The sequence below is a fragment of the Rana temporaria genome, chromosome 5 (assembly GCF_905171775.1).
Source record: "Rana temporaria chromosome 5, aRanTem1.1, whole genome shotgun sequence".
In the NCBI taxonomy this organism is placed as follows: Eukaryota; Metazoa; Chordata; class Amphibia; order Anura; family Ranidae; genus Rana; species Rana temporaria.
The window spans coordinates 410884608-410897999 of NC_053493.1; the positions used below are offsets into that span (position 1 = coordinate 410884608).

At 48.6% G+C, this 13392-nt stretch overlaps 1 protein-coding gene across 1 annotated transcript in view; it reads left to right on the forward strand.

The window, feature by feature from the left end:
• Nucleotides 1-13392, forward strand: part of DENND3 (DENN domain containing 3) — a 150473-nt gene that overhangs the window by 121659 nt on the left and 15422 nt on the right. Inside the window, exons 12-17 of the mRNA XM_040355040.1 lie at nt 2109-2284; nt 3678-4199; nt 6425-6684; nt 9576-9746; nt 12027-12156; nt 12738-12845. Of these exons, the coding sequence (XP_040210974.1) occupies nt 2109-2284; nt 3678-4199; nt 6425-6684; nt 9576-9746; nt 12027-12156; nt 12738-12845 (1367 nt within the window). The remainder of the gene's footprint in view (nt 1-2108; nt 2285-3677; nt 4200-6424; nt 6685-9575; nt 9747-12026; nt 12157-12737; nt 12846-13392) is intronic.

Below are 13392 nucleotides of genomic sequence, written 5' to 3' on the forward strand. Positions count from 1 at the left end.
CTCATCAGTGCCCGTTGGTAAAGGAGAAAACACAATTTTATAACAGAAACAAAGAAAAACTAAAAAAAAAAATCAAAAAGTTTAGCAAAAAATAAAACACGCAGAGGTGATCAAACACCACCAAAAGAAATCAGTCATTCAAAATGCGACAGCGCTGAAAGCTCAAAATTGTTCCGGGCAGGAAGGGGCGAAAGTGCCCGGTATTGAAGTGGTTAAAGGTAAAGTCCATCTTTTGCACAATTTTCCATGTATATCCAAATATAGGGTGTAACACGAAGCATGGTTTTATACCCCATCCCTGTAGTGAGTAGCACTCTCGCCTAGCAGTAAAAAGGGCTGCTGGTTCGTATCCCGACCACAACACTACCTGCCTGGAGTTTGCATGTTCTCCCTGTGCCTGCGCGGGTTTCCTCCGGGTACTCCGGTTTCCCCCAACACTCCAAAGACATGCTGGTAGGTCAATTGGCTTCTGCCTTAAATTGGCCCTAGTATATGAATGTGAGCTAGGGGCCTTAGATTGTAAGCTCCTTGAGGGTAGGGACTGATGTGAATGTACAATGTATATGTAAAGCTCTGCGTAAATTGACGGCGCTATTTAAGTTCCTAAATAATAATAATAATACCCCATCCCTAAAGCTCAAACCGCCCCCTGTTCCTCCTTTACCTGAATTGCAGAGTGCATCTTTCTTTTGAAATCCTGTTACTTTCTTAATTTTGGGTAAATGTGTGTGGCTCCGATTGTACGGCGCCAGCGTCACTGCAATTGTAGTGCAGCTGCACTTCCTTCAGCCCCATAACACAAGGTCCATTCTCCCTACAGACCCGGGGATGGAGGTAAATTCTGCAAGAGCCTGAGCATGGCACCGAAGGTGCACTGATGGAGGACGCAATGCTCTGCAGGCTTCAGTGCAAAAAAGTAGTAAATGCACATTGATTGTAAGATCAGTGGGGTAGATTCAGGTACAGCTGCGCGCTCCTTACGAAGGCGCAGTGTACCCTTTTTACCCTGCGCCTACGCAAATTATTTGCGCTACGCTTCATTCATGAAGCAGTAGCCACGTAATTTGCGTGGGCGCTCTTCAAAAATGCCCTGCGTAAGGGCGCCTAATGTAAATGATCCCGTAGGGGGCGGGAATCATTTAAATTAGGCGCGTTCCCGCGCCGAGCGTAGAGCGCATGCTCCGTCGGGAAACTTTCCCGACGTGCATTGCGGTAAATGACGTCGCAAGGACGTCATTTGCTTCAAAGTGAACGTGAATGGCATCCAGCGCCATTCACGATTCACTTACGCAAACTACGTAAATTTCAAACCTCGCGACGCGGGAACGACGGGTATCCTTAGCATTGGCTGCCCCTGCTTTTAGCATGTGCAGCCTTACGCGAAACCCGACATACGCAAACGACGTAAACTGCGTACGCAGGGCTCGCGTAACGTTGTGAATCGGCGTTAGTATGCAATTTGCATACTATACGCTGACCACAACGGGAACGCCACCTAGCGGCCAACGTAAGAATGCAGCCTAAGATATGAGGGCATAAGAGCCTTATGCCACGCATATCTTAGGCTGTAGTCGGCGTAACAAGCTCTCTGAATCAGGAGAACTCGTTACGCCGGGGCAAGTAAGCAATTGCGCTGCGTAACTATGGTTACGCAGACGCAATTGCTACCTGAATCTACCCCAGTGTTGCCTTATTTACTTCTTTTTTTTTTTTTTTTTTTAAAGGTGGATGGGGGGATCTGTTTGTGTGCACCTAACAAGCAAGGAACCCTCAGTTTTCAGATTGTCTGCATGAGAAAAAGAAGACGGTTACTATAAATTCTGTGGACCTGTAGCTGTGGATGGACTATAAGTTCCAGCGTTCTGCCCCCCCCCCCCCACCCCCCCTTAGTGATGCAGTGAAGTAGATGATTTGATAGTAAGCTGTAACCCTCCAGTCTTTTCAGGACCAAGTCCATGCATGCCAAAAAAAGAAAAGCTGAAGGCTTGTGAGGTCATAGGTCATCCCACCAGCATTAGGACAGTTTGCCTGCCTCTGCTAGACTAGAATATGTGATCATAGTGCCCCCTTGTGGAGAGAAGCTTGTAACGCACTTCTTGTGTTTGCAGAAGGTCCAGCATACTTGAAAGCCAACGGCGGAGAGCCACCGAGAAGTTAAAACGCTTTCGCCCAGAGCACATGTTCAGCAAGAAGCTGGTCATCAGTATGCCAAACCTGCAGGATGTCAGCGTGGCCGAACTTCCGCAGAGACCGCAATCTCTGAGGAGACCGCAGACGCAGAATGGTAAGGAGAGAGGATCATTGTAAACCAGTAATCGGGTAAAAACACCTAAACAAAGGATACTTCTTGGTGATGCGCAGTATTGGGCGTTGTTCCAAAAAAGGTCGGACGCTGTATAAAATCTACATATAAACAGAATGCAATGATTTGCAAATCTCATAAACCCTGATTATTTTTTTATTTTACAATAGAAAATAGAGTCCACGACTCTAATCAGGAAGCCTATTAGAGCCTATGGCTATAATCAGTCGCTTCCAAAAACACCCCCGCCACTGTAATTCATATGCCCAGCGCCCGACAAGGTCGGGCACATGAATAGGGGGCAGCAGCGGCGACCATAGATGGTTTCATGCAATGCATGAATCTATCTATGTGAGAGAGAAGGAGAGGAGGGCGGCGCTCCTGTGCCCTTTGTGGACGCACGTCACTGCTTGGGAGCATGTCGGTGGACACAGAGAGCGGCACTCGGGAGCGTGTCAATAGCGGGGCTCGGGAGCGTGTCAGTGGACACACAGAGCGGGGCCCGGGAGCGTGTCGGTGGACACACAGAGCGGGGCCCGGGAGCGTGTCGGACACACAGAGCGGGGCCCGGGAGCGTGTCGGACACACAGAGCGGGGCCCGGGAGCGTGTCGGTGGACACACAGAGCGGGGCCCGGGAGCGTGTCGGTGGACACACAGATCGGGGCTCGGGAGCGTGTCGGTGGACACACAGAGCGGGGCTTTGGGAGCACGTCGGTGGACACACAGAGCGGGGCCCGGGAGCGTGTCGGTGGACACACAGAGCGGGGCTTCAGGAGCGTGTCGGTGGACACACAGAGCGGGGCTTCAGGAGCGTGTCAGTGGACACACAGAGCGGGGCTTCAGGAGCGTGTCGGTGGACACACAGAACGGGGCTTCGGGAGCGTGTCAGGGGACACACAGAGCGGGGCTTCGGGAGCGTGTCGGTGGACACACAGAGCGGGGCCCGGGAGCGTGTCGGTGGACACACAGAGCGGGGCCCGGGAGCGTGTCGGTGGACACACAGAGCGGGGCCCGGGAGCGTGTCGGTGGACACACAGAGAGGGGCTTGGGAACGTGTCAATGGACACAGAATTGGGCTCGAGAACTAATGAGCATGCATGCGCCTGTAGCAAGCGGCTTGCTATGGGAGCACTCTGAAAGGGGGAGGAGCCTAGAGTGCTATCAGGGAACCCGAGAAGAGGAAGATCGGGGGTGAGCTGTGCAAATCCATTACACAGAGCAGGTAAGGATAACATGTTTTTTTATTACAGAAAAAAATCCTTTATTATTACTTTAACGTCTCATTGTACTTATATTTTATATTGTCATTTATTAATGGAGAAGTGTGTTGAAGGTTACTGTTCATTGCACTAAGAATTTCCTCTTATTGTACAGGGTTCAGGCCAACCGGAAAACCTTTTTACACCTTCAAGCTGCCTCTGGTCCATTACCCTCTGATGCGACAATGCGTTCAGACGTATTATACGGACCTGAACAACTTCCTCAGTAAGGAGATCACTTGTCTTCCTCCGGAGAACTCGGCCCTCCTGGCCCGATACTTCTACCTCCGGGGTCTGGTGTTCATCATGCAGGGAAAACTCCTCAGCGCTCTGTCCGACTTCCAGAACTTGTATAAGACCGACCTGCGGATCTTCCCCACCGAACTGGTGAGAAAAGTCATCCTGTCACTGCCGGCGTCTGAGCGCCAACAAGCGGAGAACCGGCAGGAGCTGAAGAGGCTGATCAGCCAGGTGCTGGATAAGGAGAGGGACGTCCCCAAGGCCGACGACCACGTCAAGAAGTTTGAGCTTCCCAGGACCCACCTGCACCTGGAGGACTTTGTGCGCCGGATCCAAGAGTCTGGGATTGTGAAAGACATTGACACCATACACCGCTTGTTTGACGCTTTAACCGTCGGTAAGGGACTATATTTTGCATTCCTCACTCAATAACATGCTACATTTTTAACCACTTTGTGTCCGCGCTAAAGCCGAATGACAGCTACAGCGTGGACGCCAATTGTCGGGAGGCCATCAATAGACATCCTCCCCTTTGCATGCGCCGCCTGCAGAGCGCGCGCTGTGATCACCGAGTCACTGAGACTCGGGTGATCACAGATCCGAGTAATCAGCTGTCAGCCAATGACAGCTGATCACGTGATGTAAACAAAGCTCGGTAATCATTTTTTTTTCCTCCTCGCACTGATAGCGTGAGGAGAAAAAAAGCCGATCACAGACTCTTGTGTAAGGGGCATCGGTCCCCAGTGAAAGAGGCACATCAGCCTCATTAGTGCCTGCCAGTGCCCACAGTGACCACCAGTAAAATAAAATGCCACCTATCATTGCCCATCACTGCCACCTATCAATACCCACCAGTGGTGCCAGTCAATTCCTTATCAGTTTCACCTACCAGTGCTGATCAGTGCCCATCATTGCCACCTATCAGTGCCCATCACTGCCACCTATCAATACCCAGCAGTGGTGCCAGTCAATGCCTTATCAGTTTCACCTACCAGTGCTGATCAGTGCCCATCATTGCCACCTATCAATGCCCATCATTGCCCATCACTGCCACCTATCAATACCCACCAGTGGTGCCAGTCAATGCCTCATCAGTTTTACCTATCAGTGCCCATCATTGCCACCTATCATTGCCCATCACTGCCACCTATCAATACCCACCAGTGGTGCCAGTCAATGCCTCATCAGTGCCACCTAGCAGTGCTGCCTATCAGTCTCACCTACCAGTGCTGATCAGTGCCGGTCATTGCCACCTATCAGTGCCCATCACTTCCACCTATTAGTGCCAATTTTCAGTGCCCACCAGTGCCACCTATCAATGCCCTTCAGTGCCACCCACCAGTGCCGCCTTATCAGTGCCCACCAGTGCCGCCTTATCGGTGCCCACCAGTGCCGCCTTAGTGTGCCCATCAGTGCAGCCCATCAGTGCCCATTAGTGCAGCCTCATTAGCGTACATGAATGAAGGAGAAAAATTACCCGTTTTCAAAATTTTATAACGAAATATAAAACAATTTTGTATTTTTTTTTTAATCTGTCTTTTTTATTTTTTTAACAAAAAATAAAAACCGCAGAGGTCATCAAATACCACCAAAAGAAATCTATTTGTGGGAAAAGATTGATAAAAATGGCATTTGGGTACAGCGTTGTATGACCGCGCAATTGTCATTCAAAGAGTGAGAGGCTTAAAATTGGTCTGAGCAGGAGGGGGTTTAAGTGCCCAGTAAGCAAGTGGTTAATAAACCTTTCCATTTTTATAGCTTTTTTTATTTTTGACCAGTGGAATTACAATTTTTCTGGCATCAGTGGGAGTAAATATCGCCACATTTGGTATTAGGAGGAGAAATCGTGGCCGTGGTCCTCATAGGGAGGAATAGGCAACCATTACTGGTGTCAGTGGGAGAAATAGTGATCCGTTGTCGGTGTCAGTGGGAGAAATAGTGATCCGGTGTCGGTGTCAGTGGGAGAAATAGTGATCCGTTGTCGGTGTCAGATGGCAGAGTAGTGTCATCAGTGGGAGGAATAGAGCACCAAGGGCCAGGTAAAGGCAAGCAAAGGGCCGCATTCGGCCCCCGGGCCACAGTTTAGAATCCACTGCTCTATAGTATGCAGACAAATCATGGCTGGTGTGAGGGGCCAGCAAGGTGCTGTACATGGCTTTCAGAAGACATCTCAGTACTCTTCTCAGGAGCCCTCAGTCTTGATGCAAGCAGAGGGCTGGCTCCTTGGTGCAAGACTGAAGGGAAGGCCGGAGGTCATCTGTAAACCCCAAACTTTTATTTATTTTGGATGCAGCAGGGAGGATTAGAACTGCTGTCAAGTTTTTATTGCTACCTTGCCCCTTCTGTGGAGGTTCATCCTCTTTTCATCCTGGATGATGAGATGTCAGCAAAACAGGAATAGAGGGAAAATCTTCCAATGGGGACACTAGTTCTGTTGAAAACAGTCGCTTTGGAGAGATTTCCTCTAACTTCCTGCTGTGTCTCCAGAACAGGAAGTGATGGTAAATTTCCCCAGCCTGATAAAGATGCACACAAAGTGAAAGGGGTTCTTGCCCTATCTTACCGAGTCCAAAACCTTTTTTCAGAATGACTAACAATTTTCAATCCGCCTTTTCCCTGAAGGTCACCAGAAGCAGATAGACCCGGATATCTTCAGAGATTTCTACAACTGCTGGAAGGAGACGGAGGCGGAAGCGGAGGAGGTTGACCTGCCGTCCATAGTCACCGAGAGGCTGGACCAGAATGAATTTGTGTACAAGTTGTCCAATTCGGTGAAAACCAACCTCGGGGTGGGGAAGATCGCCATGACTCAGAAGAGGCTCTTCCTTCTGATTGAGGGCAGGCAGAGCTACGAGGAAATCGCCATATTTAGGAATATAGAGGTGAGAGGTCGGTGATGGGGCGGTAATGTGCAATGTACAGCACCTACGTTCTGTTTATAAGGCTGATATCATTTATTTTTATTTTGGGGGGGTCATCATTCCTTTAACAATGGGATTTTGCGGGGGGCTTCTTGACGATAGCTTGGCTTCACAAAGACGTCTTCTAATTGTTTCAGTACTCACAGGTAACTTTAGACCTTCTTCCATCACCCTGGAGCCTCATCATTGGCTGAGTCAGATGGCTTCAGGATGCAGCGAAATCAAAGGACCCTTCCTGTCCTGGCCCCTGGTCTGGATACAGATTACAGTACTGTTCGCTACCTGCTCTATCGCCACCTTCCCTGACCCTTTACCTGGATACAGATCGCACTACTGATCACCACCTGCCCTGACCTTTTTGGATACAGATTACACTACTGTTTGCCACCTGCCCTGACCCTTTGTCTGGATACAGATCGCTACCGGCTCTGACCCTTTACCTAGATACAGATCATACTACTGCTTGCCACCTGCCCTGACCCTTTGCCTGGATACAGATCACACTACTAATTGCTACCTGTCCTGACCCTTTACCTAGATACAGATCACACTACTGATCGCTACCGGCCCTGACCCTTTACCTGAATACAGATGACACTACTGATCGCTACCGGCCCTGACCCTTTACCTGAATACAGATCACACTACTGATCACTACCTGCCCTGACCCTTTGCCTGGATGCAGATCGCTACCGGCCCTGACCCTTTACCTGGATACCGGTCATACTACTGTTTGCCACCTGCCCTGACCCTTTGCCTGGATGCAGATCACACTACTGATTGCTACCTGCCCTTACCCTTTACCTAGATACAGATCACACTACTGATCGCTACCGGCCCTGACCCTTTACCTGAATACAGATCACACTACTGATCGCTACCGGCCCTGACCCTTTACTTGAATACAGATCACACTACTGATCGCTACCGGCCCTGACCCTTTACTTGAATACAGATCACACTACTGTTTGCCACCTGCCCTGACCTTTTGCCTGGATGCAGGTCACACTACTGATTGCTACCTGTCCTGACCCTTTACCTAGATATAGATCACACTACTGATCGCCACCTGCCCTGACCCTTTACCTGGATTCAGATCACACTACTGATCGACACCTGCACTGCCCTTTTGGATACAGATCACACTACTGTTTCCCACCTGCCCCTGACCCTTTGTCTGTATACAGAGCCACACTACTGATTGCTACCTGTCCTGACCCTTTACCTAGATACAGATCACACTGCTGATCGCCACCTGCCCTGACCCTTTACCTGGATTCAGATCACTGGATAGAAAAAAGTCCTGGACTGCGGCACTCCTTAAAACGATGTCTTTATTATACAAATAAAATCCAAAAAACAACCAAAGCGATGCAGTCAAAATGAAGTGAACAAAAGGAAAAAGGTGGCTGACATGTTTCACATCATGTGATGCTTACTCGTAGCTAGTGAACAATGACAAAAACTGTGTTTAAAAAGAGGAGGGGAAAAAAGGTGTTCAGATCACACTACTTACTGATCGCCACCTGCCCTGACCTTTTGGATACAGATCACACTACTGTTTCCCACCTGCCCCTGACCCTTTGTCTGTCTGTATACAGAGCCACACTACTGATCGCTACTGGCCCTGACCCTTTGCCTGGATATAGATCACACTACTGATCACCACCGGCCCTGACCCTTTACCTGGATACAGATCACACTACTGATCGCCACCACCTGCCCTGATCTTTTGGATACAGATCACACTACTTTTTGCCACCTACCCTGACCCTTTGTCTGTATACAGATCCACACTACTGATCACCACCGGCCCCGACCCTTTACCTGGATACAGATAGCACTACTGATCGCCACCACCTGCCCTGATCTTTTGGATACAGATCACACTACTTTTTGCCACCTGCCCTGACCCTTTGTCTGTATACAGATCCACACTACTGATCACTACCGGCCCTGACCCTTTACCTGGATACAGATCACACTACTGATTACTACCTGTCCTGACCCTTTATCTGGATACAGATTACAGTACTGTTCACTACCTGCCCTGACTGACCCTTTTACCTGTATACAGATCACACTACTAATCGCCACCTACCCTGACCCTTTGGGTAAAGATTACACTACTGATCGCCACCTGCCCTAACCCTTTGTCTGAATAGCTTCCTGCCCTGACCCTTTGCCTGGATAATGGACTCTGTCATTGCTCACTGCCTGCCTAAACCCCTGCAAGCTTGGTGTCTAACCAGTCACTAGTTCTGGTTGCTCCTGCATACAAAGCCTTCCTTTGATTTCTCTGCATCCTGAAGCCATCTGATACAGTACATTAACTCTCTATAGGGGTTTCAGGGGAGTATTCAGGTTCTGGAAACGTAGTACCATGCCTTAAATCTGGGCGCATCCAACTACTGGCAACTGTTATAGGTAAAAGGCGTGCTGACGTCTCTCTTAACTGGGGGGAAGCTGGTACATTCTTTCATCCAAGTGCCAAGTTCTTACTGGCTTTTCATTGGACAGAACATTGTGTTATGAGCTAGGCAGTGTGCAGAGGGCAGCTAATCTAGTATGTTTTCAGGTACTGGGGACTGGAAGGGGGAGTTTAGGCAATTTATAGGTGGAGGAGAACACGGGAAGGACCTCTGCAGTCAGTACGGTGGTGTAATGTCATAATCCAAAAAGACTGGTAACCAGGGAGTAGTAACAAGAAATGCTATGCGGTGTGGCAGAGGGAGTGGGACACACAACCGAACATAATACCTTATGTCAGAAAATAAGTGTAGAGGCATTTTGAGTGTGTATGTTGCTATTAAGTCCATGTTCCAACTCCAAATCTCTCCCATGTTGTCCAGGATGTAAAGGTCTCTATGTCGGCCTTCCTACTCTTACGGATTCCAACACTCAGGATTAAGGCCTCCACCAGGAAAGACGCGTTTGATGCCAATCTAAAGGGTGAATGTGAGCTGTGGAATCTGATGATCAAAGAGATGTGGGCGGGGAGGAAGATGGCTGACAACCACAAGGTAGGTTGATGAATATTCAGTGGAAGTTCTGGCTGCTATGATTTTCGAGAGACATTGATTTCCTGGACTTTTTTCACTGGAATCATAATTGTAGGCTCATTCGGCAATTTATTCTAGTGTAGGCTGTCAGAACTCGCTGGGACTTCCCCCGTGTCTGGTACTGGGACTTTTTAGTGTCAGAGTGTTAGGGTTACAGCAGTGGCGGCTGGTGATCAATAATTGGGGGGCGTACGAATGCTGGGAACACCTTCCTGAACACCGGGAACACCATGCTTTGTGCCCTGAGCCCACCCTTTTTTTTAAGCCTATTAGAGCCCTGCATGCTTCAAACCCCCCCCCCCCCCATTGAAATCCATAATCTGGTGCCCTGTATGTAGATCCTAATGAACGGGGTCGCCACTGGGTTGCAGAGGGGCTAGTGTGAGGGCAATGGGGGTGGTTATGTGAGTGTTACAGAGAGAGTTAGTGTAAGGGTTACTGAGAGGGTTAGTGTTATGTAACCCTCCTGGTAACCCTGATAGGGTAGGGTTAGGATTACAGAGAGTATTAGGGTGTATGGGTTACATGAAGTGTTGGGGTTACTGGGATGGTTAGTGTGAGGGATGCAGGGAGAGTTACAGTATAGGGTAGTGTTAGGATTACAGGGAGGATTAGTGTGAGGGTTACAGGGAAGGTTAGGCCGCGTACACACGGTCGTTCCAAACCAATGAGAATGGTCCGACGGGCCATTTCTATCGGTTCACCGCTGAAGTGGCCTGATGGTCTGATGTGCGTACACACCATCATTCCAAAAACCGAAAGGGATTAATGTTAGGGTTACAGGGAGAATTGGCATTAGGGTTACAGGAAGGGTTAGTGTTGGGGTTACAGGAAGGGTTAGTGTTGGGGTTACAGGAAGGGTTAGTGTTGGGGTTACAGGAAGGGTTAGTGTTGGGGTTACAGGAAGGGTTAGTGTTGGGGTTACAGGAAGGGTTAGTGTTGGGGTTACAGGAAGGGTTGGTGTTGGGGTTACAGGAAGGGTCGGTGTTAGTGTTACAGGGAGGGTTAGTTTTAGGCTTACTGGGAGAATTGGTGTTAGGGTTACAGGAAGGGATTAATGTTAGGGTTACAGGAAGGGATTAATGTTAGGGTTACAGGGAGAATTGGCATTAGGGTTACAGGAAGGATAAGTGTTGGGGTTACAGGAAGGGTTAGTGTTGGGGTGACAGGAAGGGTTAGTGTTGGGGTTACAGGGAGGGTTAGTTTTAGGCTTACAGGGAGAATTGGTGTTAGGGTTACAGGAAGGGTTGGTGTTGGGGTTACAGGAAGGGTTGGTGTTGGGGTTACAGGAAGGGTTGGTGTTGGGGTTACAGGAAGGGTTGGTGTTGGGGTTACAGGAAGGGTTAGTGTTGGGGTTACAGGAAGGGTTGGTGTTGGGGTTACAGGAAGGGTTGGTGTTGGGGTTACAGGAAGGGTTAGTGTTGGGGTTACAGGAAGGGTTAGTGTTGGGGTTACAGGAAGGGTTAGTGTTGGGGTTACAGGAAGGGTTAGTGTTGGGGTTACAGGAAGGGTTAGTGTTGGGGTTACAGGGAGGGCAGTTTTAGGCTTACAGGGAGAATTGGTGTTAGGGTTACAGGGAGGGTTAGTGTTGGGGTTACAGGGAGGGTTAGTTTTAGGCTTACAGGGAGAATTGGTGTTAGGGTTACAGGGAGGGTTAGTGTTGGGGTTACATGAAGGGTTAGTGTTGGGGTTACATGAAGGGTTAGTGTTAGGGTTACAGGAAGGGTAAGTGTTAGGGTTACAGGAAGGGTTAGTGTTGGGGTTACAGGAAGGGTTAGTGTTGGGGTTACAGGGAGGGTTAGTGTTGGGGTTACAGGGAGGGTTAGTTTTAGGCTTACAGGGAGAATTGGTGTTAGGGTTACAGGGAGGGTTAGTGTTGGGGTTACATGAAGGGTTAGTGTTGGGGTTACATGAAGGGTTAGTGTTGGGGTTACATGAAGGGTTAGTGTTAGGGTTACAGGAAGGGTAAGTGTTAGGATTACAGGGAGGGTTAGTGTTGGGGTTACATGAAGGGTTAGTGTTGGGGTTACATGAAGGGTTAGTGTTAGGTTTACAGGAAGGGTAAGTGTTAGGGTTACAGGGAGGGTTAGGGTTATAGAGAGCATTGGTGTTAGGGTTGCAGAGCGGATTAGTGTTAGGGTTTCAAGTAGGGTCTGTTTCTCATGCTTGCTGTACAAGAATACATTGTCCCATACATACAATCCTATCATATTTTCTCACACTTGCTCTTTCATTCCATAGGACCCTCAGTATGTACAGGAGGCTCTCACCAATGTCCTTCTCATGAACGCTGTGGTTGGCGCTCTCCAGACTGCAAAATCCATTTACGCCGCCTCCAAGCTCTCGCACTTCGACAGGATGAGGAACGAAGGTGAGTTTTATTATACTGGAACCTGCAGCACAGGAGGGAAGCGTCTGCTTTCAGTAGAAGGGACTTATGAAGTCTCTGACCGGGAACAAACATCTGACTTTACTTGCCACATACTTGTTCTGTGTTGGCAACTCAGAAAGCACTAAAGCTGTCGGATGAACGTGAGAGCAACAAGGCGACTTTTCAAAAGGAAAGTTTACAATGGTAGGCCATTTTATAACTTAGAGGGTATCTAAAAACAATAATGTATTGTATTGCAGCTTACCAATCCTTAGATGTGATGGCTGCATTCGTTTTAATGTTTTGCCTTTTTTTCCTTTACTGTATGTTCACCTGATGATCCTGCAAGTAAACCATTTTGTCCACTAGGGGAACAACACTCACTCACTCACTGTATCTATGGAGGAAGCTATGGTTGTCACCCTAGGCTGCTCTCGTTTGTCTTGAGTACAAACACGTCTCCTCTCTTTATCTCCATTACACAGTGGGGAGGGGAATTGGTGCCTTACTTCCGTATATCTCTGTCTGCCTGGAATATTGCCATGTTGTTTCAGTTTGTTGTGTTTTTTTTTCTTTTGTAGTTCCTATGATGATTCCAAAGACCACCTCTGAGACTCTGAAACACAGGATAAACCCTTCAGCCGGGGAGACCACAACTCAGTCTGTGGATGTATTGCTCTATACCCCAGGTAAGGCCATGAATAGAACATCTACAGTGCCTGCTTTTTCCCCTCTCATTTGGGATGTTTGTTGTGCAGTCCCTCCCCCGCAGAGCAAGAATAATGTTCACTCTTCCAGTCCCTGTATTGCCAGATTTTAGGGTACCAGAAAATATCAGCTACAGGTCTGAGAACCTCCGAAATGTCCTCTATTGGTACAGTGGGGTTCAGTTTACAAGTGCAATTTGTTTCGTTCCAAATTTGTTTTTTAATAAATTTTCCCAAATTCGTTAATTCGGAAATATCCAAAATACTGAAAACCTGTTTAACCACTTAAAGCGGGGGTTCACCCTATAAAAAATTTCTAACACTACATCCAGCCCAGTTCTGCATATAAAATGACACTGACCTTTTTTTTTTGCCGTAGATAGCGTTTGGCTTTAGAATTCACTGCGGCTTCCGGGTAGGGAATACCGCGGGAGTGGGCGTTCCTATTGACATGCCAATTGATTCACATGCTAAACGACGGCGCACACAGCGCGTCACGACTTCTCGAAGGAAGCTCGGGTCGGCTCGG